The sequence below is a fragment of the Camelus dromedarius genome, chromosome 10, assembly GCF_036321535.1.
Source record: "Camelus dromedarius isolate mCamDro1 chromosome 10, mCamDro1.pat, whole genome shotgun sequence".
NCBI lineage: Eukaryota > Metazoa > Chordata > Mammalia > Artiodactyla > Camelidae > Camelus > Camelus dromedarius.
Window position 1 is genome coordinate 48,255,730 of NC_087445.1, and position 27,677 is coordinate 48,283,406.

At 38.4% G+C, this 27,677-nt stretch overlaps 1 protein-coding gene and 1 non-coding gene across 2 annotated transcripts in view; one reads left to right on the forward strand and one right to left on the reverse strand.

The window, feature by feature from the left end:
* Window positions 1-27,677, forward strand: part of FRMPD1 (FERM and PDZ domain containing 1) — a 77,274-nt gene that overhangs the window by 16,350 nt on the left and 33,247 nt on the right. The window contains exon 2 of the mRNA XM_031450050.2: window positions 22,996-23,100. Coding sequence (XP_031305910.1) covers window positions 23,000-23,100 — 101 coding nt within the window. The 5' untranslated portion in view covers window positions 22,996-22,999. The remainder of the gene's footprint in view (window positions 1-22,995; window positions 23,101-27,677) is intronic.
* On the reverse strand, window positions 14,449-14,521 carry TRNAS-ACU (transfer RNA serine (anticodon ACU)). Its single transcript has one exon. It is a non-coding gene; the product is annotated as a tRNA-Ser (tRNA).

Genomic DNA, 27,677 nt, shown 5'->3' on the forward strand with positions numbered 1-27,677 from the left:
AAACACCAACTTAGAGTTTGTTCTTTATCCTGAAGGCAATGGGGAACCATTGAAGGGTTTTGAATGAGGGCAAGGTGTGACCAGAGCTGTACTTTTAGTAAGATTAATCTGCCACCAGTGTATGAAGTAGATTGAAGTGTGTGAGACGGAGTAGGGGAGGCTTTTGTTTTTATGTTGTAACTGTTCAGCAGCAGTATGTTGATATATGAGAAAAATCATCTTAATGTTTATTTAGGAAGTAATTGCTTTTCTTTTGATGGTCATTGGATTTTGAAATAAGCTTCCAGAGCATAGATTACTGTCCAAGGGAACACAGCTCTAATTTTATAATGAGGAATGTGCAAGAAAATAGAAATTGCTTAACAGAATGGCTTTATAGAAAACTTCCAGAACTCCTTCCTTCCTTCTTGGTTTTCTTGCCTAACATTTTCTTTTAAACAAAAAAGTGTTTGTATTCATTTTACTCAGTTATGACCTGGTAATGCCAGGTCACATAAATTCTGTAAATTGAATTCCTAAATTGTGGGTCTTTCTTGCTTCTTCTTACTCAGACTCCAAAGCTGTTTTCCCTCTCACTCATGGATTTACTTTGTTAAAGCACCTGAGCCAAACTCATTTTACAAGGATCTGCCTATTCCACTGGTGGCTCTAGTGGGAATACTTGTAGGAAACTTGAATGTCATAAATGTTTAATGTGTTGTTACTTCTAGTGTTTGTAGTTTTGAGAAGACTCTCTTACTGTTGATTTTTTCCAGTAGGGCTATCTTTAGAGGGCCTGGGCTTTGGCTGGTTAGCACCATCAGTTTCAATCATTCAACCAATATTTACTGAATATCTGTTAAGCCCTGGAGAATCATAGTCACTCAGACAACCATGGCCAGGCTCACATGGAACTTATGTTCTAGCAAGGGAGATATATATAAATATACAGTTCTGAGAGAGAGAAACTATGGGCATATGGAAATACCCAACCCAGAGTTGGAGGTCAGAGAAAATTTAATAAGTAGGGTGTAAATTGAGACCTAAAAAAAATCAATTGGGGTAGACCAGTGGTTGCCTAGGGCTAGGTAGGGATTGTTGAGGGGAAAATGAGGAGTAACTGCTAGTGGGTATGGGATTCCTTTTGGGGATGATGAAAATGCTGTAAAATTGGTTGTGGTGATGGTTGCACAACTCCCTGAATCTACGAAAACTACTGACTTGTACGCTTCAAGTGAATGAATTTTATGGTATGTGAATTACATCTCAATAAAGCTGTTAAAAAAATCAACCAGACAAGCCAGGAGTGGGAAGTGCGTACCTGGCAATGAAGTGACATGTGCAAAGGCTCAGCGGCAAGAGCAAAGTGGGAGAGGCTGGTAGGGCTGGACTCCCTGGGAGGTGGAGAGCAGTGGGACAGAGGGAAATTAAGTGGCTGGAGAGCTGAGTGGGGCCTGAACGGGTAAGGCCCTGAAGTTCTGTAAAAACTATAAATCTATAAAAACAGCAGCTACCATTTATGGAATCCTTATCATATGCCGGGCACTGTTCTAAGCTGCTTATGTGCATTAACTAATTAATCCTCACATCAGTCTTGTGAGGCAGGTACTATTGTTACCTGCATTTTACCAGTCGGGAAACTGAGACACCCAGTGGTTAAGTAACTGGCTCACAGTCACAGACTTAGTAAGTAACAGAGCTGCACTATGAGCCCAGGAGGGCTGGCTCCAGAGCTTACACAATAGATCCTAATAAATCATCCTAAAAGTTATGGGGTGACATTAGAGTTTTATGCAGGGGAGTGACAAGGGCAGATTTAGATTTTAGAAAGAGATTGCTCTGTGGTGTGGAAAATGGATGGGAAGGAGAGCAAGACTGAAGTGGCGGCAGCAGATGCCGCGTGATCCATGTAAGCTAGCATGTGAGCCTGAGCATGTGCGATGGCAATGGGCCTGAGCATGCGTGATGCTAGTAGGGGTGGAAAGAAGTGGAGACTTCAGAGGGAGAGTTAGGTGGTCACATCAACAGGGGTTGGAAGGTGGCTGGGTTTGGTGGGAGAGTACAGAGACCATCAGATGGATGCTGGGGTTCTGGGCTTGGGAAATTGGGAATCGGGGGCTAATGGTGCCTATGATGTCCATGCCAGAGGGGCCCCAGTGTGGGCTGGTTCCCGGTGTCTGTCATATGGGAGGACTTCAGACCTCTGACCTCTCTGCCAGAGAGAATCACAGAACCAGAGATGTCAGGGGCCTTAAAATCCCTCTAGATCTAGAGGTGGAAATGGAGGTCCTGGAAGAAAAAAGGGCTTGCTGAAGGTCCCACAGAGGGCAGCGCAGGGACAAAATGAGGTGGGCCCCTGCTGATGCTTAGGTGTTTGGTTGCCACGTTGCCCTTTCCCAGGAAACCTTTGTTCCATCCCTCAGAGCTTTGAATCTCTTCTCAGAAATTGTCTCTCTGATCCTTAATGAGGTATCATTGTGCACAAACAGTAATAATCGGAATTCAAATTAAAGCAGAAAAGAAGTTTATAACCCAAACCCAGCATCCATCAACTCAAACTTGCTGTTTTGTCTCCTGCCTGCCTCTGCCCAGCTTCACTTTCACTGCTGTATCCAAAGCATAGATATGGCTTTATAGCCTAGAGTTTACACCTTACATCAAAACGATCGCTTTTCCTGGAATGTTATATGGTTTCTGGTTAGTATTTTTTAAGGATTCAAGAAAGAGGATGTGCTGTAACTTACCCACTCTCTGTTGTCAGCTGTTTTGTTTTTCTTCCTTAGAGATAGTGCCTCACTGAGCATCCTTCTCCCCTCAGGCAAAGCTCCCAGCCAGGATGGTCTCTATGTCCTTTTCAAGTGAGGTGGCCCAAACTGGACACTTTACTGAGGTCAGGGGCAGACCTTAATTTGGGCTGAGTTTCTAGGTTTCTGGGCCCCACCGTTGTCTTCAGTGATCTCTGAATCAGTTTGGCATCCATTCACAGTTGTCGGCACTGCTCCTAATGACTGCCATCTCCGAACAGCGGACCCGATTCCCTGAATCGTGTGCTATAAACCAGGCAATTCTACAGGAGCAAGAGGAGGTTTCTGGACAGAATGCTTAATCAAGGCTTAATTAAATGGTCAGAGTGGCCCATTGGCTTGAACCCCCTCATACAGGGTTCTGATTGGCAGGTGGCACCTGGTGTTCTTGGCTGTCTGACAAGCCATCAGCTGTTCCCAAGCCCCCTGCAGAGATGAGTGAGACACACACTGCCCCGCTGGTTGGTAGGAGCCCTTTTGTAGACTCCCTGGAGCATTTAGACATCTCTCTCTCATGGGCCCCAAGCTCTGCCTCACATTGGTCAGGACTTATTTATCTACATGTCTTATCCTCTCTATAGCACAATGCACTCTCCAAGGGCAGGGGCTGTGTCTGACTAACCTCAGTCTCTACCACAGCCAGCACAGGGTCAAGCAGAAAGAGGGTGCTTGATATGAACTGAGTGAAAGGCATTGATTTTTGGACCAAATCCCTTGGTCTGAAATGGCTACAGGAATCTGAAGACCCAGGAACTAGACTTGAGAAATGCAAGGACTTGGGGGCCCACAAGCTCGTGGCCAGTATCAAGTCTATGGGAAGGGTGGAGACTTTTAGAGAAGACCTCACGATCTCTCTGGCCAGGACAGAGCCTGATGTCATAGGTCATGGGGAAGGAGCTCTGGGAAGCATGTCCCGGGCCCAGCTTTTGAAACCATTCCTAGTTTCTTGTGCTGTAGTTGTGATTGTTACTGTTTTTTTGTTTGCTTGTTTTGTTTTGTTTTGTTTTGTTTTTAGCATGACAGATTTGGAATGCTGCCTTCCTTCCCAAGACACAGACATATGGAGCCAAATCTCAGTCCATCAGGGTGGCAGGCTGCTTCATTTGAGCAGTTCTGGGAGTCCTCGGTCAGTCTGAACTTCCCAAGCACTGTACTTGCTGTGGGTTTTATTTTTGGTCCTGTGGTATCAAATATGCCCAGATGCTACTGAAAATTAGTTGGCATGTGATGGCATGTGATGACTTTTGATGGCTCATTTGATAGTAAAAATAACAAATCTAGCCATTGAGCCTACATTCCACAATTTTGTTGAATCATATCCAGATGGTTGTCTAAAGGTTCTTAGCAGGTTCAGGGCATTTGTAATAACCAACAAGTCCATGGAGAGGGAAAGAACTTCATGTTGAATGTCATGGGGGTACTAAAGGCTTCAGGATCATATTATCTCTGAGCTGGAAAGGCCCTAATGGGCTTCCAGTCCAGCACCTGGATATTGTGTAGCAGCAGGTGGCCCCAGGGAGAATGTGTTATCATGAAGGTCCCAATAGCCAAGTCTTTGGCCCCTTTTCAGGATGGATCTTTTGGCGATCTTGACTGTATTTGAAATGGTTGGTGTGTGTGTGTTGGGGGGCAAAATATATAGAATATAACATTTACCTTAAAAAAAGTCATTTTTAAGTGCACAATTCAGTGGCATTAGGTATATTCAGAATGTTGTGCTACCATTACTACTTTCTAGTTTCAGAATTTCCATCACCCCAAAAGGAAACCCTGTACCCATCAAACAAATACAACCTATTCCCTCCTCCCATAAGCCCCTGGCAACCACTAATTTGTTTTCTGTCTCTACAGACTTACCTATTCTGGATATTTCATATAAATGGAATCATACAACATGTGACCTTTTGTGTCTGTCTTCTTTCACTTAGCATAATGTTTTTGAGGCTTATCCATGTTGTAGTATGTGTCAGTATTTTATTCTTTTTCATGTCTGAATAATATTTCATTGTATGGATATACCACAGTTTGTTTCTTGATTCATCCAGTGGTGAACTTTCAGATTGTTTCCATATTTTGGATGTTGTACATAGTGTTGCTATGAACATCTGTGTACAAGCTTTTGTTTGAACATCTACTTTCAGCTCTTTTGGGTGCATACCTGGGAGTGGAATCGCTGAGTTAATGGTAATTCTAAGTTGAACTTACTGAAGAATCACCAGACTGTTTACACAGCCCGTTTTGAATCTTTCTTCTCCCTAGGCTCCTCTGGTTGCTCTCAGGCTTCTCTGACCATTTCTGCTCAGTTTCCTTCATGGTACCCCTGAGTCTTCAGCCCCTGAAATGATAGCGCCACCCAGGATTGTTCATTCCTTTTCTAGCTCAACTTATCCTACCCTGTTTTTGCTTAACTCTCACTGTACGTTACAATTACAGGGGCTCCTTTAACAAACCCTGCCCAGGCCCCACCCTAGACCAGTTAAATCAGCATCTCTGGATAGATGGAGCCTGGGCACTGATGTTATTTAAAGTATCTCAGTGATTTTGACATGCAGCTTCTCTCAGGATAATCATTCATTCTTATGGTTTCAACCTGACTGTTGACCTTTTATTTTCAGCTCCACCTATCTAATGGACATACTCATGAATGTTCATTCTTCAAGTACCTCATATTCACCTGGTCCCAGCCAAACTCTATCTTTCCTCTCAAACATGCTCTTCTCCCAGTGTTTTCTCCTTCGATGAAAAGGACCACCCTCTCCAGCCATCCAAACCAGAAGCCCAAGTTATCTGCGCCGTTTTTCTCTTTCCTGTTCCAATTCCACGTGATTGATTCATTTATTCAGTAATGCGTTGCCCAGTAGTTAGGACTGAGGGCAGTTGGACAGAAATACTGTCTAGGAATTATGTTAGGAGAACAAAAAAGACATCAATGAAACAGATAAGTAACAATATAGACAAAAGGATAACCTGAAATTAACAACAACATTATCATAACTACCTCTGTTGAGGACTTTCTTTGTGCCGTGCATATATATTATCTAATTTACTGGGAGGTAGGTAAAGTCGGCCCACTTCACAGACCACAGGTTCAGGGAGGCTAAGGTACCTGTCGAAAGATGTGTGGTAGTACATGGTTAGTGAGAGTTGGGATTGGTGCCAGGTCATGTCCAGGCCTGTGCACTTGACATGAGAGGTCACTGGAGAAGAGCCTTGAGCCCAGCAGTGCTGTCAGAGCACGGAAGGAGGGGATCAGGATGTGACCTGAGATCATCCATGCCATGAGAGTGCTTTGAAAACTGCAACGGACGGTGTAAAACCCTTGCAAACTTTGCTTGTGTCTCTCCAGCAGATGGCTACTTCCATTCTGCTCTGAATTACAATTAGGTGTTTATAGCTCTGATTCTCCTGGTGAATTACAGACTTCTTGAGGGTGAGAACTGTGCTTGCTTGTCTCAGTGTCCCCTTCAGCCCCCGACCTGGCACATTGTTGCTGGTCAGTAAGTGTTTCTTGAATGCGTGTGAATGCTAGCATTGAGTCAGAGAGGAAGAAAGGGAAACAGGAGCCATGGTGATATCCGTGCAGGTGAGTCACAGCCAAGAGCTTGACGAGAAATTTGACTTAGAGAATTGGAAAGAAAGAAAGGGACTTGGTGGCCTCCTGGAGATATGAGTGGCAGAGCCTGTAACCAGATCTCACAGTGAATGAACTTCAGCCTGACTCCTGACTTCTAGCTCATGGCACTGATAATCTAATTCTCTCTTTTTCTCCCTAGCACTTAGCAGTTTTTAACATTATTAATTAATTTCCTTAGTTATGTTTGCCATGTCTTGTCTAGTGAGAGTTTCCAGTAGAATGTAAGCTTCATGAAGGTAATCAGTTTTGTCTGTCTTGCTATATTCCTCTTTCCCCGAGTCAGCCAACCTCAGCAAGCACTAATTCCTTTCTGTCACCATAGATTTGCCTCTCCTATACTTTCTTATGGATGGAACCATGTAATATGTCGTCCTTGGTGACTGGCTCCTTTCACTTGGTACATTGTTTTCAAGGTACATCCATGCTTGGCCCGTAACTTTACAAGCAGGGAAATTGAGACTCAGAGAGGGAATGTTCGTGACTTAGGTCATGTGTCCTGCCAGTAGCAAAGTAGGAACCTGACTGTCTCCTGTCTCCCTGTCCAGTGCTTCTGTTCCTGCCCAGGGTGTAGCCAAGAGGCTCAGTGGCCACAGCCAACTCAGCAATGTCATTTTAGCCATCCACCTATGAGGGTGCCTACAGGGCCCCTTCAATCATAGCCGTGGTGAGGAGAGGCCGTGCAGATAGCGTCATTGTTAGTGTCAGCTTTTCCCCATTTTCTCTCCTGTGCTCACTGTCCATATGATAAAGTAGATGTCTTGTGTGACCAGTTTACAGTCTCCTGCTTGGGGTCGCCTGGGCTCCTGGGCCCTCAGATCACTAGCAAGAGAAAGGTGCAGCCTGGGCCCCCTTCGTGCTGACTGTTCCTGCTGCCGCCTTGTCGCTCCCAGAGGGCCATGTAGTGGCCATCTGCACTGAGCTAGATAAGAAGCTGTGCCCTTCCTAAGAGACGTCTAATCCTGTTAGGCAGACGTGAAATCTGAGTGGCATGGCCATGCCCTGAACCCATGTTTTCCAAAGGCTTGTTTTTGTACCATGTGGCACCCAAGATAGTTTTAGGTGATATGTGAACAAACATTTTTCTTTAAATAGTTGTATATTTATTTTAATATGTCCCAGGAAAAAAATCATATCTGGTATGATCAGACCTGAAATTTAATGAATATTATCATTTAGGATGAAGGTAAAGTAGGAAGCACCATACCATAGAACCCTGTTGATGCAGACTGTGTATGTAACAGGTGTGGTGGTCTGGCAATTTGCTGACACGATCCCCCTGCCTTTCTCACTTCCTCAGAGCTGTCATTTTCCTGATAAAGCATCATCTTAATCTGAATTCCTTTTAGAAAATTAATGCAGGTGTGAGACACGAGCCCATGATCTCTCACTGAGCTATGATCCCTGTAATGAAACAAGGCAACATCAAATGATTGACATAGAAACATAAAAATGAGTTTCCCTAAAATATTTGCAAATAACTTTTTCTTTCGGCTTAGAACTTCTAGAATTAAAGCTGCTTATTGCTCTAGTGTTCTGAGCTTACCATAGCATTTCAGACATCCATTACCTGCCATTATTAATTCAGCAAATGTCAGTTGAGCTGAAGGCATTCTGCTGGACCCTGCAGGGATTGTAAGGAAACAGGACACCTTTCTCCTGCTTTCAAGGAGTTTACAATCTAGGGAGCAAAATACAAGACATGAATCCATATGAAGTTAGGAAACACAAGACAAGAACATAAACAAGGAGAGGGGAGGGTATAGCTCAAGTGGTAGAGCACATGCTTAGCATGCCCAAGGTCCTGGGTTCAATTCCCAGTACCTCCTCTAAAAATAAAATAATAAAAATAAACAAATAAATAACCTAATTACCTCCCTCTCCTGCCCCCCTGAAAAAGAGCATAGACAAGGAGGTCATGGGCTGGATAGAGGAGTAAGACACAACAACTCAGCAGTTGGGGGCACTGGTAGCCGAGAATCCATCCTGGACGTGGTGGAGCTGGAGCTGGGTTTTGAAGGTTAGATAGGATTTGAGTAAGGCTCAGGGAGTGAGGAGATCATGAGCAAATGCACAGGAGGGGCTACCTAGGGCTGTTTAGAGGGATGGAGAATGTTGGAACAGAGAACTACATGATTGAAGGAAGATGAGGCCTTGGGTCCCTTCAGCCACTTTAAGGAAGTTCTTTTTTTTTTTTTTTTTTTTAATTGAAGTGTAGTCAGTTTACAATGTTGTGTCAATTTCTGGTGTACAGCATAATGTTTCAGTCATACATGTACATACATGTATTCGTTTTCATATCCTTTTTCATTATAGGTAACTACAAGATATTGGATATAATTCCCTGTGCTATACAGTAGAAACTCGTTTATTTATTTTATATATAGTAGTTAGTATCTGCAAATCTCGAACTCCCAATTAATCCCTTCCCATCCCCTTTCCCCCACGGTACCTACAAGTTTGTTTTCTTTGTCTGTGAGTCTGTTTCTGTTTTGTAAATAAGTTCATCTGTGTCATTTTTTAAAAAAGATTCCATATATGAGTGATATCATGTGGTATTTTTCTTTCTCTTTCTGGCTTACTTCACTTTGTATAACAATCTCCAGGTGCATCCATGTTGCTGCAAATGGCATTATTTTATTCTTTTTTATGGCTGAGTAGTATTTAAGGAAGTTCTTCAACCTCTTCAAGACAGCTTCCTTGTCCTCAAAATGGAGTTATGGATTCTCACCACACGGGCTGTCATGAGGAGTAAATGACATGCTAGAGGTTATATATATGTTAGTTTCCTTCCTTCTCCAAATTTGTCAGGAGAGCAGTGGTAGGAGATTGAGTTGGACATCTGGGCAGAAGTTGGATATTAGGGATGGGAAGCCCTTGGAGGATTTAAGGAGGGAACTGATGAGATATTACAGTTTTAGAATTGGCAGATTCTTAGAGAAGTTCAATGTTAAGATAAAAGAGATAACCAGAGGTTTGGTGACTTGTGCAATTCCAGGCTTAATTAGAGTCAAAGTCAGGAAGAGAATCCAGGTCTCTTGACTTTTAGTTCAGTGCTTTTTTGAGATTCCCTGGGTTTTATCTAGAGGGATGTTACAAATGCAGATTCTTGGGCCCTACTCTAGACTTACTGAATCAGAAACGCTGGGGCCCCAACAAGTTGTGTTCTAACCAGCCCTCCAGATGCTTCTGATGTTTTTAGGAAACCAGTGTTCTCGGTTTTACTAAGAAAGAGTAGCGGGGAAGGGTATGAGGAAAGATTGACTCCTTATGGGAGTTGGGGTACCACTTAACCACCAAGGGAAAGGGGACAGAAGGGTGAAGCTGGGTGCCAGAGAGAAACTTCTTTTTAAAAAAAAATTGAGATATAACTCATGTACCATAAAATTCACTCTTCTAAAGTGTATAATTCAGTGGGTTTTTGTATATTCACAAGGTTATGCAACCATCACCACTGTCTAATTCCAGAACATTTATCACTCCCAAAATACACCCCTTATCCATTAGGATATCCTCCTTTTCCCTTTTCCACAGCCCCTGGCAACCACTAATCAATATTCTGTCTCTGTGGATTTGCCCATTCTGGGCATTTCATATAAATGGAATCATATAATACATGGCCTTTTGTGTCTGGCTTCTTCCACTCTGTATGATGTGTTCAAGGTTCATCCATGTGTAGAGTGTATCAGGACTTCATTCTTTTTTATGGCTGAGATACACTTCAAACTTTTATCTCAGATAGGTTTGGTCATACAACTGAGCTTTACCTCAGAAAAAGAGGTTTCTCTTGGGCACATTTGCATAGAACTTTAGAGTGTTCAAAGAATTGTCACAACATAATGGAATGTAAACCTTTAACCAACCGTGGAACATAGCTGGTCAGGGATCATTGTAATTGTTCTTACAGACAAGAAAACAAGCCAGAGAGGGAAGTGTTTGTGCTTATCCAGTGTACTGCTGTGCCCCATTCAAGTGCAGGTAGGAATTTGGTGGGTGACAGGGCATGTGGACTCAACAGAGGAAACAGCATCTTCAGAAGACATGACAGTGTGAGAAGTCTGCCTGGAGGACAGTGGTATTTCAGTTCTGATGGAGTGTACAGTGTGAGGGAGGTGAGACAGACAGGGAGGCAGGGGCCACATCTCAGAATGCTTTGACTGCTGCTCCAAGGCCAGGAGGGGAGGCAGTGGGATGGACGGTTGGGTCCAGCTCCAGAGACGAACAAGCTAATCTGATTTGGAATTCCAGTTCTGCCACTTCCTTGCTATTTGCTTTTGGCCAAATTACTTAACTTCTTCATGCCTCGATTTCTTTTTATAAGTGAAGATTGTGGTAAGCATTAAATAACAGTGCCTGGCACATAATAAATGGTAGTATGTTAATGTGGTTGTGTTATTAATATTATTGTAATTCTTGAGCTCAGACGTTATCCTAAAGATGAAAGGGATCCACTGAAGGACTGTGAAAATAAAAGTGACATGATTAGAATTATGTTCTATCATTTTGGCAGCTTTATGGAGGATAGATTCATGGAGGGTAAATCTAGAAACCTGGAGACCGGCTGGGAGATTATTACAGTATTTCAGACAGGATCAAAGTTTCAACAGTGGCTGTAGCACCAAGAAAGGAGAAGAGGTGAGAGATTAAGGAGATTAATTGAGAGCAAAGTCAATAGCACTTGGTGACTGGCTCACTGTGGGGCATGAAACAGGTGGGGAAGCTCAAGAATGACTTTTGACTTGGGAAGTTACAAAGTTAAACAGTAGTCTCCTTCAAGATGTCCTACCTTGGAGGAAAGGATTTGAGGAGTGGAGCAAAGAAAAATAGCGAATTCTGTTTCAGATAGAACTGGCTCAAGTGCTTTATGGGACATTTTGGTAGAGATGCTAAAAAGACAGTTGATTCTCAAAGCAGCTGAAACTCGGGGAGTAAATGACATCAACCGTGGAGAGTGTTTAGAGCAGTGAGCCTGAAGCTTTGTTGTATCTTGGAATCACTGGGGCAGGGGCCAAGGAGGGTCTTTAAAAACGACCAATGTTGGGCTTGTCCCCTCAAACATTTTGATTTAATTGGTCTAGGGTATGACCTGGGATTGTTAAAAGCCGCCTAGGTGATTCTAATGTGTCACAAAGTTTGGGAACCACTGGTTTAGAAATGATAGGTACCATTTATTTAGATGAGAAGGGAGCAGAGAACCAGAACCTAGAATTATATGACAGAGGGAAGGGGAACACGTGAGTAGGTGTAGTCTGAGAGGCTGGAGGAAAACGAGGAGCAGGTGTCAAAGGAGCCAAAGAAGGAGGGTCAAGGAGTTTTAACATTTCTGTTTGGTAGTTTGCTAGTTTGGTTAATTTATTTCTCTCATTATTTAAAAGGCTGGATGTTTGCTATGGCTGCCAAAATGACATAATGTAATCCTAGTCATGTCACTTTTATTTTCAATATCCATTAGTGGTTTCTTGTTTGTGTTTTTTCTTGTGTCATAAGTTGGTTTATACCCTTGGACCTTGTGAATATTGGAGATTAGGTATTACAAGAAGATATATATAGTTTATTACTGGTACGTAGCAGTTCCACCACTGCATTTTGTGTTCATTCATTTGTCATTAATTCATTTAACAAACAATTATTGAATTTATTGAATGTCTACTTATGTTGGGAACTGGAGATACAAAGATGACTAAGAGAAAAAGCCCTGCTTTCAAGTTGTTTATGATCTGGCTCAGACCAGTGCACAATTTGAATTCATCCCACCTCCTAAATCATAGGCTCTCAAGCTGGGAAGGCACATGTTGATCTAATCCTCATCCAATTTCGACTGTCTCTTATAGGATCCCTGACCTGCTGGTATCTTTTGATTTCTTGCACACCTTGGTGATGAAAAGCTCTCTCTCCACCTGGGTGGTCCAGTGCCATTTTGACAGCTCTGATAATGAAAAATTTTTTTAAGATAGGCAAAATGGATACATGTTAAAGCTAACTCCATGGGTGCACAGAGGTTCATGATTCTATTTTGTCTACTTTTGTGTATGCTTCAAAATTTCCTTAAGAAAAATTAAAGAGAAAAAGTGTTTATATTGAATCAAATTTGTCTTCTTGAGCTTAGATAAATTGTTACTTCAGGACCATTCAGAACAAGTTTAGAGTCCTTTTACACCTATAGTCCAATCCAATACTTGTGATTGTTCGTAAGGTTTCCTAAGTCTTCACAACTGAATAGTTTTGCTCAGGTTATTTATTATCTCTGATACTTTGAAATTGAGGCCCATATGCAGTCATGCCACCTGTAGGACCTGGTGGTTTAAGTTCCTTTGCTGTATTTATTTCTCATTTCTCTTTCATGTTGTATCACACTAGCCAATGACTCTAATGTAATGAACATTGTCATTTTATTTTCTTCTTTTTAAGTGGAATGCTTTTATTTTTCTTTCTAAAATAATATTGAATTTCCTAGTATTTCTGCTTTAAAAAAGTCAAAACAAGAAGATTAGATTACATAGAACAAAGTATTTTCTAGCATCTTATGATCATCTACTTTATTATTTTTTTCTATTTATGAGCTAAAATATATTAATAGTTTTCCTTAAATTGAACTTTTCTTTCTTAAGATAAATCCAACTTGATTATAGTGTACTGCTATCTTATAATATGTTATTGCTGGATTTTGCTGGAGGTAATTTTTTTAAAATCAAAAAACAAGTTTATTAAGAAGAATCTTAAATATATACAAAAGTATAGAGAATAGTAAAATGAACTTTAAATACCCATCTCCTAGCTTCAAGAATTATTAACATTTTCTGGCTAGGATTTTATTTAGGAATTTTGTATTTCATGAGTGAGATTGGTGTTTATGTCCCATTTTAGTGTAAGCTTGGGCAGATTTTAAATTCAGGGCTATCTTTGCATTATTAGAAGAACTTGGTAGCAGAACTTGGTAGCCTTTCATCATTTTCCTCTGTTGAAGAATATTGTCTATTAATTTTTGAGAGAGTGTTTGAAGTAATTCTTTGATAAACACAATAACACACCGAGTTCTATGTGGATTTTTAAAACACATTGTTAAAAAATTCACTTTCTAAATTTCTTCTGCAGGTAGAGATTTACTTTATTTATTTATTTATTTATTTATTTATTTATTTATTTATTTATTTATTTATTTATTTGGTTCTGGTTCTCTGCTTTGTGGGATAAAGGTGTTAAAGTATTTAAGTTTCATGAAGTTGATCAGCCTTAGGGTAGCTGAAGAGAAAAGTAATTCATGGATACCATAGGATAAATGAACCAAATACACTGACCACCTTGCCAAGCATCTCTTACCACCAGATAGAGAACAGAAAGAAGGCTGACCCTTTCCTGAAGCAGGGGCTGCATCTTACTCATCTCTCATTCTTGGTTACTTGCAGTGAGTGTTTTTTCAGTGAGTGTTTGATGAATTGGATTTCTTTTTAAATAAATGATATCTTCAGCACATCCAGGAAAGACCAACATCTTGGGTCCCCAGAGGCTACCAGGGTGTTTTATTAGTGAGAACTTATTTTCATCCTCCAGTATAGGTCTTAGAGTCTTCTCCTTTTAATACCCTACATGGAGAGTATTTCTTCCACTATGCCCACGAAATCCCTTCACAGGTAAGAATGTACATACATACCAAAGGGTTGATATGGAGATCTTGGGAGACACTATTCTGTGAGGCTGACCTTGTTACCGATGAGTCTACCTGCTCAGGAAAATTAAAGGACTTACCAGGAAGACTCTAGAAAGATATATCCCTAATTTATCTTCCAAAATCCACCAAATCCATCCGTATTACTTAGCTTAGCTAAATTGCTTGTGTATAACATGTATAGCACTCTGTAGTGTTTTTTTCCCACTAATGTTTGTCTTTACTCATTTCTCATTTTGTTAATAATAACTTGTACCAGTGGTTTATTGGTTTTGTGAATCTTTAAGAACCCACATTAACTTTGTCTTTTTTTTTTTTTTTTTTTTTGGTGGGGGAGGTAATTAGATTCATTTATTTATTTACTTACTTATTGGAGGTACTGGGGATTGAACCCAGGACGTCATGCAGAGTAAGCATGCACTCTACCATTGAGGTATACCCTCCCCCCAGCTCTGTCTTTATTAAGTGGAATGTTAGTCTAATTTTCCATGTTATTCCTACTTTTATTTTAATTTTGTTCATCCAGTCATTCAACAAACATTTATTGAGCCTATGTGACAGGTCCTGAAAGAAAATAAAAAGGGGTAAGACTGGTTCTCTATGCTCAAGTTGCTGACAGTGTAATAAGAAAAGAAATAGTGAAAGAAAAAAACCCACAAAACCTAACAGAAGACCTTCACTAGCAGGTTTTAAAAAAATCACAGAATGACTCCCAGTGATATCTTTCAAGAACAGAGTCTCGAATATCACTTGTAAAGCTTTTACCTTCCTCAGAGAGAGAAATAATGAACTGAGTCTATGTCTATACCTAAATAATATGCTGCAAAATGTATGAGCCTAATCTTTTCTTTTTCAAATGATCGTATTCTTTTCCTCTTTTAAAACAGATTTTAAGGATGATTCTTTAATATTTGACATTTAAGAACTTGAGCTGATGTGTAAGGAGCCTTCCTTGAGGCATATATCTGAGAATTGCTTTTTGTGCACTATATATTTGAAACATATTTTCCAGCTCAAGAAATGTACCATTAACTCTTTCTTTGATTACAATTTTGTGCATTCCTTTTCTCTTTTCTCCGCTAGCTCCTATTATCTGCAAGTTGAATCTCCTCAGTCTGATTCTTGGTATGACAGTCTCACTTGAATTCCTATCTAGTTTTATTTTCAAATTTCAATTTAGTATAAGTGATTTTTAGCTCTTCAGTTCCTCTTCTATCCATTGCTGCCTCCTTCTATATTTTTCATTTCTCATTAGCAGTTAATAGTTTCCTAAAATTTATCGTCACTTCTTATATTCCTTTTGAAGGGTTTATATCCTTGTCTATTTACTTTGTAAGATAGTTATCACTCTGATATATTTAGTCTTCTTTTCCATTTGCAAAATATTTTGAGAGAATTTGTCCTTTCATGGTACCTTGTTCCAGACAACCAGAAATGTGTTGTTTCGAGATTCATGCCCTTTAAGGGATTTTGCTAAATTGGTGTGTGCTCATAGGAGGGTGATCTAAAGTGAACCTGTCATATGAAGATCTGTTGAAGGAAATGAGGATGTTTGGTCTGGGGCAGAGGAGTTAAGATTGCTATATTCAGGTCCAGAAAAGCTGATATATAGAAGGAGGGCTGATTTATTCTGAATGGTGTGATAGTGTGGGGCAAGGGACGGTGCTCTGAGGGCAGCACTACTGCGGAGGACCGAAGCTCTGGAGAGGTAGAATTCAGCTTTATGTAAAGAAATTTTCTAGCAATAAGATAGGTCCAACAGTGAATGACAGAACAATTAGAGGCAAGATGACTTCTTGGCAATGGGACTGTAGAGAAGATTCAAATGTTTGGGAATTTCCTGGGCTCTTATTTTCTTCCGTTGACCCAGAAGTCCAGAGGCTAATATTAAAAACATTAGCAGGTCATTTTCTTGATTTTAAACTTTCCTGTTAAGGCTTTGCTCAGTCAGGGAACACTTTCAGTGGCTTGGTTGATGTCATTTATTTGGTCTTTGGGGAATCCCTGGCTGAAGACATGTGCCTACTCACAGTCCAGATATATAATGCAAGTTAATTATTTTAATTAGAGCTATATATATTTATATAAATCAGTTAGCTAATTTGTATTTGGCAGAGGTTTTGTAACAGTCCCCTGCAAGTAACCACAGCAGTTTGATGACCTTTGAAAGGAATGGAATGTCATCATGGATGAGCTTGAGATCCCTGACAACTCTGCAGTCATTTGGAGACTGAAACAACATAGTGGTCAGAGATTTTGTATCTTCCAGTCCTGTGGTGACTTCAGGATTTCCAGCTACTCCAGGGGATGTGGGTCTTTGAATTTTGAGACAGAGCACAGTAAATATCATCTTGCCTGCTTCTTAGATCTAGTAGAGACCTCAGGTTGCATGGAAGGAAGGAACTGCAGAAGTCATCCAGTCCCTGTGTTCTATTGTAATGTCCCTTCCATGTCCATGCAGTGTTAGTTATTCATTCAGCCTCTGCTTGACTGCCTTCAGTGACCAGGATCTTGCTAATTCTTGAGAAAATTCATTCCATCCTTGGATCCCTAGGAACCACTAGGGAGGCCTAGCTTTAGCCTGACCTGGTGTCTCGCTCTCTGTAGCATTCCCCCATTAATCTTGGCTCTGCACCCCAAAATCATGTGGCATATGTCTCTTGTACCTGGTGGCCTTTTGACCGTTTGTAAACCATAATCACATATGCCACATCCAAGTCTTTGTTGAATAAACATGCTTTGATTTTTTTTAATGATTCTTCATATGGCCTGATTTTAAGTCGCTTTACCATCCTAGATCCCTATAGAAAGGTGCTAAGAGTGTGATGCTCAGACATAGGACAAATCAAGTTAATATCCATATCCTAGAAATGGCAACTACTCACTCCTGTTAAGGGCCTGACTGAGGCAATTGATATTTGGAAACTATATCCTGTGGGCTTTGCTGGATGTTTGTTCTCCTGTCCTTGTGATTAGTTTCTGTGTTGTCAAGACACTAGAACCCACATTCTTAACACTCCATAGTAAGTCCCCACAGAAATATGATGTGGTTTTGTGTCCTTGGCAAGGGGACATTAAATAATTCTTATTATAAGAGCTTTTAAAATAACAAGAAGGTAGACATTCTAGTGGAAAGATAAGGAAAAAACAGAAATAGGAAAGTACCAAAAAAAGAAATATAAATGGCGATAGCGCATGAAAAATGTTCAGATGTACAAGTAATCAAATAACTTCAAATCAAAACTGTAATGATTTCTGATGTGTAAAGATGTCCAGGGTATATTCACCAGTTGAAAATACAAGGTGCAGACCATTGAGTATAGCATGATCCTATTTTTTTGGCCTATATATTTTAATATAAATAATATAGGTCTCTGTAGATTTAGGGCAAAGTTAGCGTGAATACCCATTAAATTGTTAACTTCTGAGGGACTGGACTGGATGTTTCAAGAAAGATATTCAATTTATATAATTGTAATGTGATGGAATTATATATGACATTTACTTAATTTCCTATATTTTTCAAAAAATGTATTTTAACCTCATAATTAAATGCTACTTTCCATTCCATTAGCAAATATTTTTAAATAATACACAGTATTTATGCAAACGTGCATTTTACTTATTTTTGTCTTCTGTATTTTTCAAAATATAAACATTTAAATCATAATTAGGCACCATTTTCCATTCTGTTAGCAAGTATTTTTTAAATGGTAATGTTCAGTATTTACAAAGGTCTGTCCTGGCACGAGTGCAAATTGGTACCTTGGAAGCAATTTAATCATACATATCCAAATTCTTAAAAATGAACATATGCTTAAATCCAGTAATTTTATTTCTAGGAATTTATCCCAAGAAAATACCTGGGAAGTAGCCATATACCATGAATAAGGATGTTCATTGTAAAGCTTTTATAATAGTGAAAACTTGGAAACAGCACAAATATCCAATGATAGATTTATTGAATAAATTATGATATGACCAAAGAAAATGATACTACATAGCAGTTTTAAATGCTATAAATGCTTAAATATTAATATGGGATATTGTTCATGAAATATTAAGTGGGAAATGTATAATATCTCATTTTAATAAATATATATAGCATAATATAGAAAAAGAATGAAAATTAACAATTGATAACTCTGACAGGTAGGATTACAGGTGATTTTACTTATATATTTTTCTGTGTGTTTTACTATATGCATATATTCAATTCTTTAAATTAAATAATTAAAAGTAGTTAAAAAGTTTTAAAAAATAGTACTAAGGGCTTATAGTAGAATCAGCAGTCCTGGCCCCGCTCCTTCTCAGCCTCTAATTTCTTATCTTAGAAGCAACTTTCAATTTTCCTCTGTTTCCTCTGTTTTATTCTTCCATATTTCTGAGAAATATGCTTGAGTTACTATTTCTTAACTTATTAAATAGTTTTGTACATTATCGAATTATTTTGGTAGGTGAGGATTTAGCTCTTGTACCACTACACTAGTTTTCCTTCACCATGTTCTCCTGACATTGTTATATCACTCTTTTGAGAAATCATTTTTCAGTGTTTACATTACAATTACTGCAGTGTAAATATTGTTCATTGTTGAGCCAAGTAATGAACTATAATTTTGTTTCCTTTCTTATACAACATTCTCCTTGTCTTTGATTTGCTTAGTTTTCCATGTACTTATTGCTAATACTTTCCAAACTTCTCAGTGAAATTTTCTGCACAAACACATTAGAAAATCTATCCACTCTTATGTGTTTCCCCTAAGATCTGTGTCTTCATGCACCAGTCTGTACAGGTTCCCTAGTTCTTATATACGGGCATTAGCATATTATACTCCTTCATGGTCATCCTCGATGTTCTCTTTGTCTCTTGTCTGTATTTTGTCCCCAATTTCCTAGATCTCATCTTTATTTATTTACTTCCTTATTTTGCTGGGGTACATACTCTAGTAGCATTCTGAGAAAGGGTATATGACAGGTAAATTTTTTGAGACCTAAACATTTGAAAATGTCTACTATTTGATTGGTAGTTTGGGTTGATATGCAATTCTAGATTGAAAATTATTTTTGTTCAGAAATTTGAAAGCATGGCTTCAATGTCTTCAGGCTTCCATTGTTGATACTGAGACGTCTAATGCCATTTTTATTCTCAATTATTCGTTTGTGATCTGTTTTTTTTTTTTCTCTCAAAGCTTTGAAGATACTCTGTTTCTAGTTTCTGAAATTTTAAGATGTTATTTCTTGGTTTGGGTCTTCTTTCATTAATTATTCTGGATAATTAGCAGATGTTCTTAATCTGGAAACTTAGGTTTTTCAGGGAAACTTTATTGACTTATTTAACAATTTCCTTACCTCCATTTCCTTTGCTCTCTCTTCATAGACCTCATGCTGGATGAATATTGGACCTCCTGAGTTGATAACTATACATTTCTAACTTTTTTCTGTTATCCCAACTTTGGCTTTTGGTTACTCTTTCTGTAATAGTTCATTGACTACATTTCTCAACGTTTTAATTGAATTTTTATTCCAGTTATCTTATTTTTAATTTCCGAGTGTTCATTCTTATTCTCTGTTCTTTTTCAAAGAAAATTCTTTTCTTATTTCATGGATGTATTATCTTTTTGAGAGTCTGAATTATAGAGTAACACTTTTTTCTTCTGTTTCCTGCATTGTCTCTGTTTCTTCTGAGTTCTGTTTGTTTTAATCTGTTTCTCATAATATAGGTTTTCCTCAAATATCCATTCATGTGTAAGAGTGAGGCACTAAAACAAATGGCTGGAAGCTTTGTACAGTGGATGGGGCTCACTGACTAGTAGATTTCAGAGCAGGATAACCTGGAAGTAAGTTGCCAGAAGTTTCAATATTTGAAGGTCTTTTCTCAGGTGCTATTTAATTCCCCAGAAAAGGATTCTCTAAACTCTTACTTTGCACATAAATTCCTAACTGCCAGTATTCTGGGAACTGGGCAAAGGAGGTCTTGACCTTTAGTAAAATGAGTTTTTCTTAATCCTTCTGTTTTCATTCCTATACCCTTTTGTACCCAGTCTCCCTAAGTCTCCAGCCTCTCTTGTTTGATTCTGTAAAGAATAAGCCTCTTGTCTCCAGGAGGATGGGGAAGGGATGGTTGTCTAGGTGGGCAGGTGTAGTGGGAAGGGGCCTGTGAATATAATTGCTGCTTTATAGAGACCTGTTTCCATTTTTTCAGCCCTATGCCTCATCCCTGCTTTCTCCTGAACCTACTGCCTCTAATTCCTGAGCCATCATAGGGCACATCAGCTCATTTTTGTCAGTGTCTCCTTCTGCAAGCACGTAGGTTTCTGTTTCCTTTGCTCTGCTCAGTTCTCTCTCCTCAAAACAGTTTCTATCTTTCAAACACTGTCAACATCTCTCATCCACTGTCTTCTCTCTTCTCTTTATCCAATGGGTTTATCCCCTTTTTATTTCTTTACTGTAATTTATAAGGTTTATTTAGGAAAGAGAGGCAATTATTATTTCGATTCACATTATTTCAATTCACCATGTTTAACCAGAAATCTACTCTCCCTCATTTTTATAGTTTTAAAAAGTGAGCCATGTAGAACTGAAGACAGTGTTCAGGCCTGCTGTTCCCATGATAGAAAAAAGCTAGATTGACACATCCCTTGATCTAAATAGAATTTATTTTTGGTTGAAGCCTATGTTTTACACCATTAATTTGTATGTGGCTACCATTTGATGAAAAACTTAAGTCTCTAGTTTTCCAAAGTGATGAGTTTGGGTGCCCCACTTTCATTTTTGTATGAAAATGGTTAGCGTACTGTAGTATAGATCTCCCTGTTATTCTGTTGATTACTGATAGATTCTATTTGCTAATATTTTATTTGGGATATTTATTTTGACATTCATAAGAGAGATTGTATCTCTGCTTTACTGTATTATTTTTATCAGAATCAGTATCAATGCTATACTGGCTGCTTGAAAAGAATTTGGAAGCTTTCCTTCTTTATGCTCTAGAACAGCTGAAATAGCATTGGGGGGAAGTAAACTAAGCTGGCTAAGAGCAACACGATATCCTGGGTTGGATCCTGGAACAGAAAAGGAGCATTAGTGGAAGAACTGATGAAATCTGAATAAAATTTGCAGTTTAGCTAGCAAGACTGCACCAGTGTTAATTTCTTAGTTTTGACAAGGGTACAATGATTTTGTAACATGCTATCAAGGAAAGCTGGATGGATGGTATATTGGAACTCTCTGTATTATCTTTGTAACCTTTTTATACACCTAAAATTATTCAAAAATTAAAAGTTTATATTTAAAACAAAAATTGTCTGGGTGGGCTACATCTTATAAATTTGTGAGAATTTATCTTTGAACCTATCTGTACCTGGAATTTTTTGAGGCGGGGGGTAGTAGCTGTTTAATAACTTTCTCTTCTATGGTAATTGTCTTTTTAGATTTTCTACATCTTCTAGGGTCATCTTACTCATATTTTCCTTGAAACCCATCCATATCCTTCAGGTTTTCAAATGTGTTTGTGTAATGTTAAACAACATAATCTCTTATAATTCTTTTTTATTTTCTCTGTATCCATGGTTATTTGCCAATGTCATGTCTTATTTTGTGTCATTATTTTTTAGGTTGTGAAGTTAATTTGGTGAATTGAGAACAGTATTTTTAGAAGTGAAATAGACTAGAATAGAAAAATATAAATTATTTTATGAAATTTTAATCTCAAACACATATACTATTTTTCTTGGTAACCTGATAATATCTTTCAAAGCACAAACGCATATAAGTTCTGACCTAGAGATTCAATGTCTGGAAGCTTATCCAAATATATAATTGCATATATGCAGAATTGATACATGTGCAACATAACTCATTGCAGTATTATTTGTAATAGCAAAAGATTGGCTATCAAATGTCAATCAAGGGAGGACTATTTTTTAAATTACAGTACATTCATATAGTGTAATACTCAGTAGTTGTCAAACAGAATAAAGAGGCATTCTATGTATTTATGTGGAAAAATATCAAGGGTATATATTCTAGGGAGAAGAAAGCCTGGTGCAGAAGAGTGTATATGATGTGCTGTCCTTTGTGTTAAGAAGAGGGTATATAAAATATTTGCATTTGTTTGTATAGACATACAAAAACTCTGGAAAGACAAATATCTCAAGGAGAGAGATGATTATGTATGCATGAGGGAAGTAGGTAGATAGGGACAGGTAAGGTTAGAGGAAAGACCTTTCACTGTATATTATTTTTTAAATTATGGTAAGAACACACTTAACATGAGATCTTCCCTCTTAACAATTTGTAAGTGCACAATACAGTAACTGTATATCCTTTTTCTTCCTTTTTTTTTTTTTTTACAATCTAGGGTTTGGATTATACAAATTCAAAATTACCTATTCAAAAATTTGAATTACCTATTCAAAAAATTAGATATAAGACATTGAACAAGAGAAGCAGCACTCAGAAGAACAGGCACAGTTTGACGAGAATGATTCCATGTCCATGTGGTTCCTGATGCAGGCAAAGCTGAGCTTTGCTATCCAGGGATGTGCACATAGTTGCGGGGGGTGGGGCGGGGGGGCAGTATCACGCAGCAAGGGGTGTCTCTGCCAGTGGGTCACAGTCACAGTTTGAGAAGCCTTATCTATTTCATTCCCTAATCCTACGTTTAACCATTTAAGACATAAAGCCAGTCTTTTTACCACAAGACTGTGGACTCCTTCAGGCAGCAGGCTGCTATAGTTGTTCCCTCTATGGACACTGAGCACCTGTTTATGTTAATTTCAGATAAAAAGAGAGACCTAGTTATTTGATCAGCTTATCCTAAAATTGGCAAATACAGGCAGCATCATAGTGATTTGTCAAAATGCTCTTCCAAATAAATATTTTGGTAAGCTTCTTAAAAGAACTCTTCTTCCTTTTAGGTAAATGGAAGAGCTGGAGAGCAGTTTATTCCAGACACGGAAAGCACACAGAATAGAACAAATGGTGGCAAGATGGCTCCGGCGCTCCCGGGACAGCTCGGCCCGGTAAGGCTCCTGGGCTGGCAGGGATTTCTGGCTGCAAGGGTTCAGTGTCCCCGTGGGAGGAGATTTTGCAGTCTTGGCAGTGCCTGGGGATCACTGTTCTTACACCCTGTGATGGGAGAAGTGTAAATGGGTCAGCAGTTTTGCTGGAGTGCCTTTATCTCTGTCCCCTTCCAGCTCCTCCCTCTGCGTCCTTCAGTGGGCGCCCACAGACACACTCACACCAAAGTCATACATGCTTTACAGAGATACACACATTCACACACAGACATACACACAGACAAACTCGTACCCACATACTTGCACACGTGAGCTTGTACGCTCTCTGGAACACACACTCACACATATACTCTTTTGAACACACCTCACATAAGTTTCTCTCTCAGTTTCTCTCTGTCTCACACAACCCCTTGTCTTAGTACTCAGTGTCAGGCAATCTGCTGTTTATACTCTTTCCCTGTCTTTGTTTCCAGCAGCTGTTCCTTACAGTCCCTGTTTCATTCTAAACAAAATGAAATGAAATCAAATACAGATCTGATTTGACTGCTACAAGAGAACTTAAATTATGTTTTGTTGTGAAGCACTCATTTTCCATCTCAGATTTCCCGTCTGGCCCTGACGCAGAGATGAAATATCACATGTCAGGTGTTTCTGAGACACACATTCTTCTGAAGGAACTGGAAATAGCTGTTCTACTGCTGAGCAATAAACCTTGCTCAGGGTTGCACTGCCCTGCAGACAAGTGCTCCGATCCTCACATACTGCGATAAGACAAGGCTGGGAGAATTAGCCCCATTTTACAGTTGAAAACCCGAGGCTCCGAGAATGACTTGTTTAGGACCATCCCCACTCCCTGCTCCAAAACCTTTGATGGGTCCTCCTCTCTTATAGGATGAGTTGAAACATTTTTGTTTGACATTTAAGGCTTTCCATGATTGACCCACAATCCTTTACAGCTATTTGTCTTACTGTTTTGCCTCATTCACAACAGACTCCCCCTAAAATGACCTACTCACTGCTATTATAAGCACCCCTCTTCTACTCTCATCCCCTAGACTGGGTTCCTGTGCCAGATCACTTCCTTTCCATCTCCATGTGTCCAGAACCCACGCATGGTTCAAATTCTGGCTGAAACGCTCAATCATCTATGAAGTGTTCCTCAGCCCACAGTCAGAATTAACCTCTCCCAAGAGATCCCATAGTATTTGGTTTGTAGCATCAGCACTGTGCTTCTTTTGGTGTGTTCCGCTTACATTTGAGCACATCCCTTTTTCTTCTAGACCACAGGCTCTATGAGCTCAGATATCAGCCTCATCTCATAGCCCAGAGGTGATTGAGTTCCAGGAGATTGCAAGTGATTGGGTAGTTCTTGGGAAACGAACGGGAAAAATTCTAGGCACATTGTTTCCTAAAATGGGTTCTGTAAAACCTAGTCCTGTGTGATGCTGCTCTACTAAAAAGGCTCCATGGCCACATAAGTTTAGGAAGTGATGCAGCCGATGTCTCACTCCTACCCACCCACTCTTGATGACTCAGTGCATTTTAGCACATTAAAGGCTCTGAGAAGTCCTGCAGAAAAGAGATCCGTGTAACTTTAACTTGACTTTGCCTGAACATTTGACCTTAGAACTCTCTAATATCTATCTTCTCTCTTGAAATTCTGTAAATAGGTTGCCAAAAATTAGATGTAGGATTTAGCATTTGAGTATCAGCATTGTCTCTGAGTTCCCTGATAGCCAGGTCAAGAAATGAAAAAGTACATTGAAATGTTCTTCTATAGTCCAGAAAAAGGAAACATAGAAGTTAATCTGCAGTCATAGAATTTTACATGCATCTTTTAGCAATCCTATTATTTCTTTTAGACTGTTAAGAGCTTCCAGTCATTTCAGCCAGCTATACTTACTTTACTTGTAATTGTCATTTTTTCCATAAAAGTTAAATTTTATCTGTGACACGAATTGAATTGTCTAGGAGCCAAGTAGTCAAAAATGATGATTTTCATTTCCAAACGTTATTAAACATATTGATAACTTTTATGAACCTGGGTAATGTTAGAGCTTTATAATGCATCTTAAAATGGGTGTTTTTCTGGGGAGGAGTGTCAACTTTCAAAGTTGCTTTGATTTCTTGAATTTTAAATAAATTTTCAGTGGGTGGTTATTGCTATAATCACTAGTCAAATTCAGATAATGGTACTCAGTTTGAATGTGCTTGTGTGTGTGCGTGCGCTTAGGTAGGTTACAAGCCTAGTGATAACCTCTAATTGTAGAAATGCAACATTACTCAGATTATTAAAATGACTACTCTCTCACCACTTAATTTTGCATTCCAGTATAAAAATAACATTTACAATATCAGCGCTCTTTTAGAAATAGCTAACTCCCCAAAAGGTCTCTGTGACATGTTTTGAATTTCTGTATAAAGAATGTAATACAAACTACTTAATAAAAGTTGCAACAAAGTGACATTATGTTATGAACTAATTTTTAACCATTTTGCTTGGAGCTAAATTGTCATCTTCTTAACAGCTTTGTATAACTAGGGAGGTGATAAAATGACAAAGACACATTATAGAATACTTTCTCACTTAATTATACCATTTTTTTCTCTCCTACAAGTTTCTATTTTTATTCTCTTGGTGATTGATTGCTTCTAAGCTTAGAAAATCCTCACTTAGTAATTAATTTAATTAATTAATTTTCAATTTGATAGTTTAAGATATTTAATATTTAATATAAATACATTATAATATATTATAATATTTTGTTATATGTAAATATAATACATACAACATGATATATATATAATTAAGTATAATATATAATTAAATATATTATATAGACAATATAATATATTATAGACAATATACTATGTAGATAATATATTATATACAATATAATATAAATATAAATATACTATAACTCTAACTTGATTTTTTCCAAAATAATAAGTGCTATTTGCATTACCATTAACTGTGAGCTTTCCTTTCTTCACTGACTTACGACCCTTCTTTGATCATATATGAAATTCATATGTCTGTGAGTGAGAAATTGTATCTCTTCCTAGGCTAGCTATTTTATTCCATTGATCTAATTGCCTGTTTTAAAACATTTGTATTAAAACTACATTTATTATCTATTAAACTAGACTTTTATTACTCTTCATTTTCCATTTTTTCACTCTTACCTGCCTTTTCTTCCATTTGAACTTTATAATGATTTTATTGTGTTATTAAAACAGTTCTACATAAGATTTACTGAATTCTCTTATTCTTAATCTGGAAGTGTTGGTTTTATAGAGCAAGATTTAAAGAAACATAAAGAACTTAATGAATTTGATGCCTTCTTCTTGGTGCTTGGTTTTAAAGGGCTTAAAAAGATTTCTTTCAATTTATCTTGACTCTTAATACTAATGAGCACACATGCACGTGTCTGCACACACATGCACACACCCATAGATGTACTCATAGGCATACCTATGCACACTGTGCACATGCGCACACACATGCATCATGGCATCTCGGTGTCAGAAGCCCTCGCTATTGATTTTACACTCTTTCTAAATTGACTTGTTTATTTCAACCATAAATACTCTTTACTAATTATAGGAATGATTATGCCGTACATCAAAAATTGATGCAACATTGTAAACTGACTATACTTTGATTAAAAAATAAAAAAAAATAATAGGAATGGTATTTTGATCTTTCTAATACTCCTAATGATCTAAAAAGACCATTTCTGGTACCAGTTATTTTATTGCTTTTCAACTGGTGGGCAAAAGTGGAAAGATTCGAGGAGAACAGGTTAGAAGCCTCCTTCACTGCATCTGCAGAGTTGCCATTGTCTTCTAAACCTCCTTTTTAAAGTAATAATGGAATGATTTCTCCTCCTTTCAACCGTAGGCCTTCGCCCAGTAGTGCTCTGCTCACAATATGCACATTCAGTGGTCCCCTAGAGACTGTCACAGCCACGAGCATAGTCCTGTGATTATGACTACATGATACATTTCTTTCTGGTACAGACTGCCACTTCTATTTCTTCTTTCACTGAATAAACTTTAGATTAAAAATCCAGCTTATATCAGACTTTAGCTTTTAAAATCACTTAAGCTAAACATAATACAGTGTTTAAACATAGATTCAAAATAGTTTCTCCACATCCTGCTGGAATGCAAAAGTGAATTCTTTGTTGTTACAAGATAGAAGCAAAAATATATTTTCCAGCCTATCAGAGAGCAGATAAAGAATGAAGCATAATCTATCTCCATCTGGTATTTTTCTTTTTCAATGTTATTAATCTCAATATGAACTTATGACCCATAAAATATAGAATTAGTCTACACAAGGCTATTTTCATGATAAATTTAACATTTTTCTTAGTTCTACCTTGGGCTTGATCCACATATCTGACAGAAATTCCATTAGTGTAGCCGCAGGTCTTATACTGAGCCAATGTAAAGTCAAAGGAATGACCTGAGATTTGTGATTTGAAACCATTACAAAGGCAGCAGACATAGGTTTTTGGATTGTCAGCACTTAGTTTGATATTTATAAGATTCTACAGAGGAGGAAATTTTGC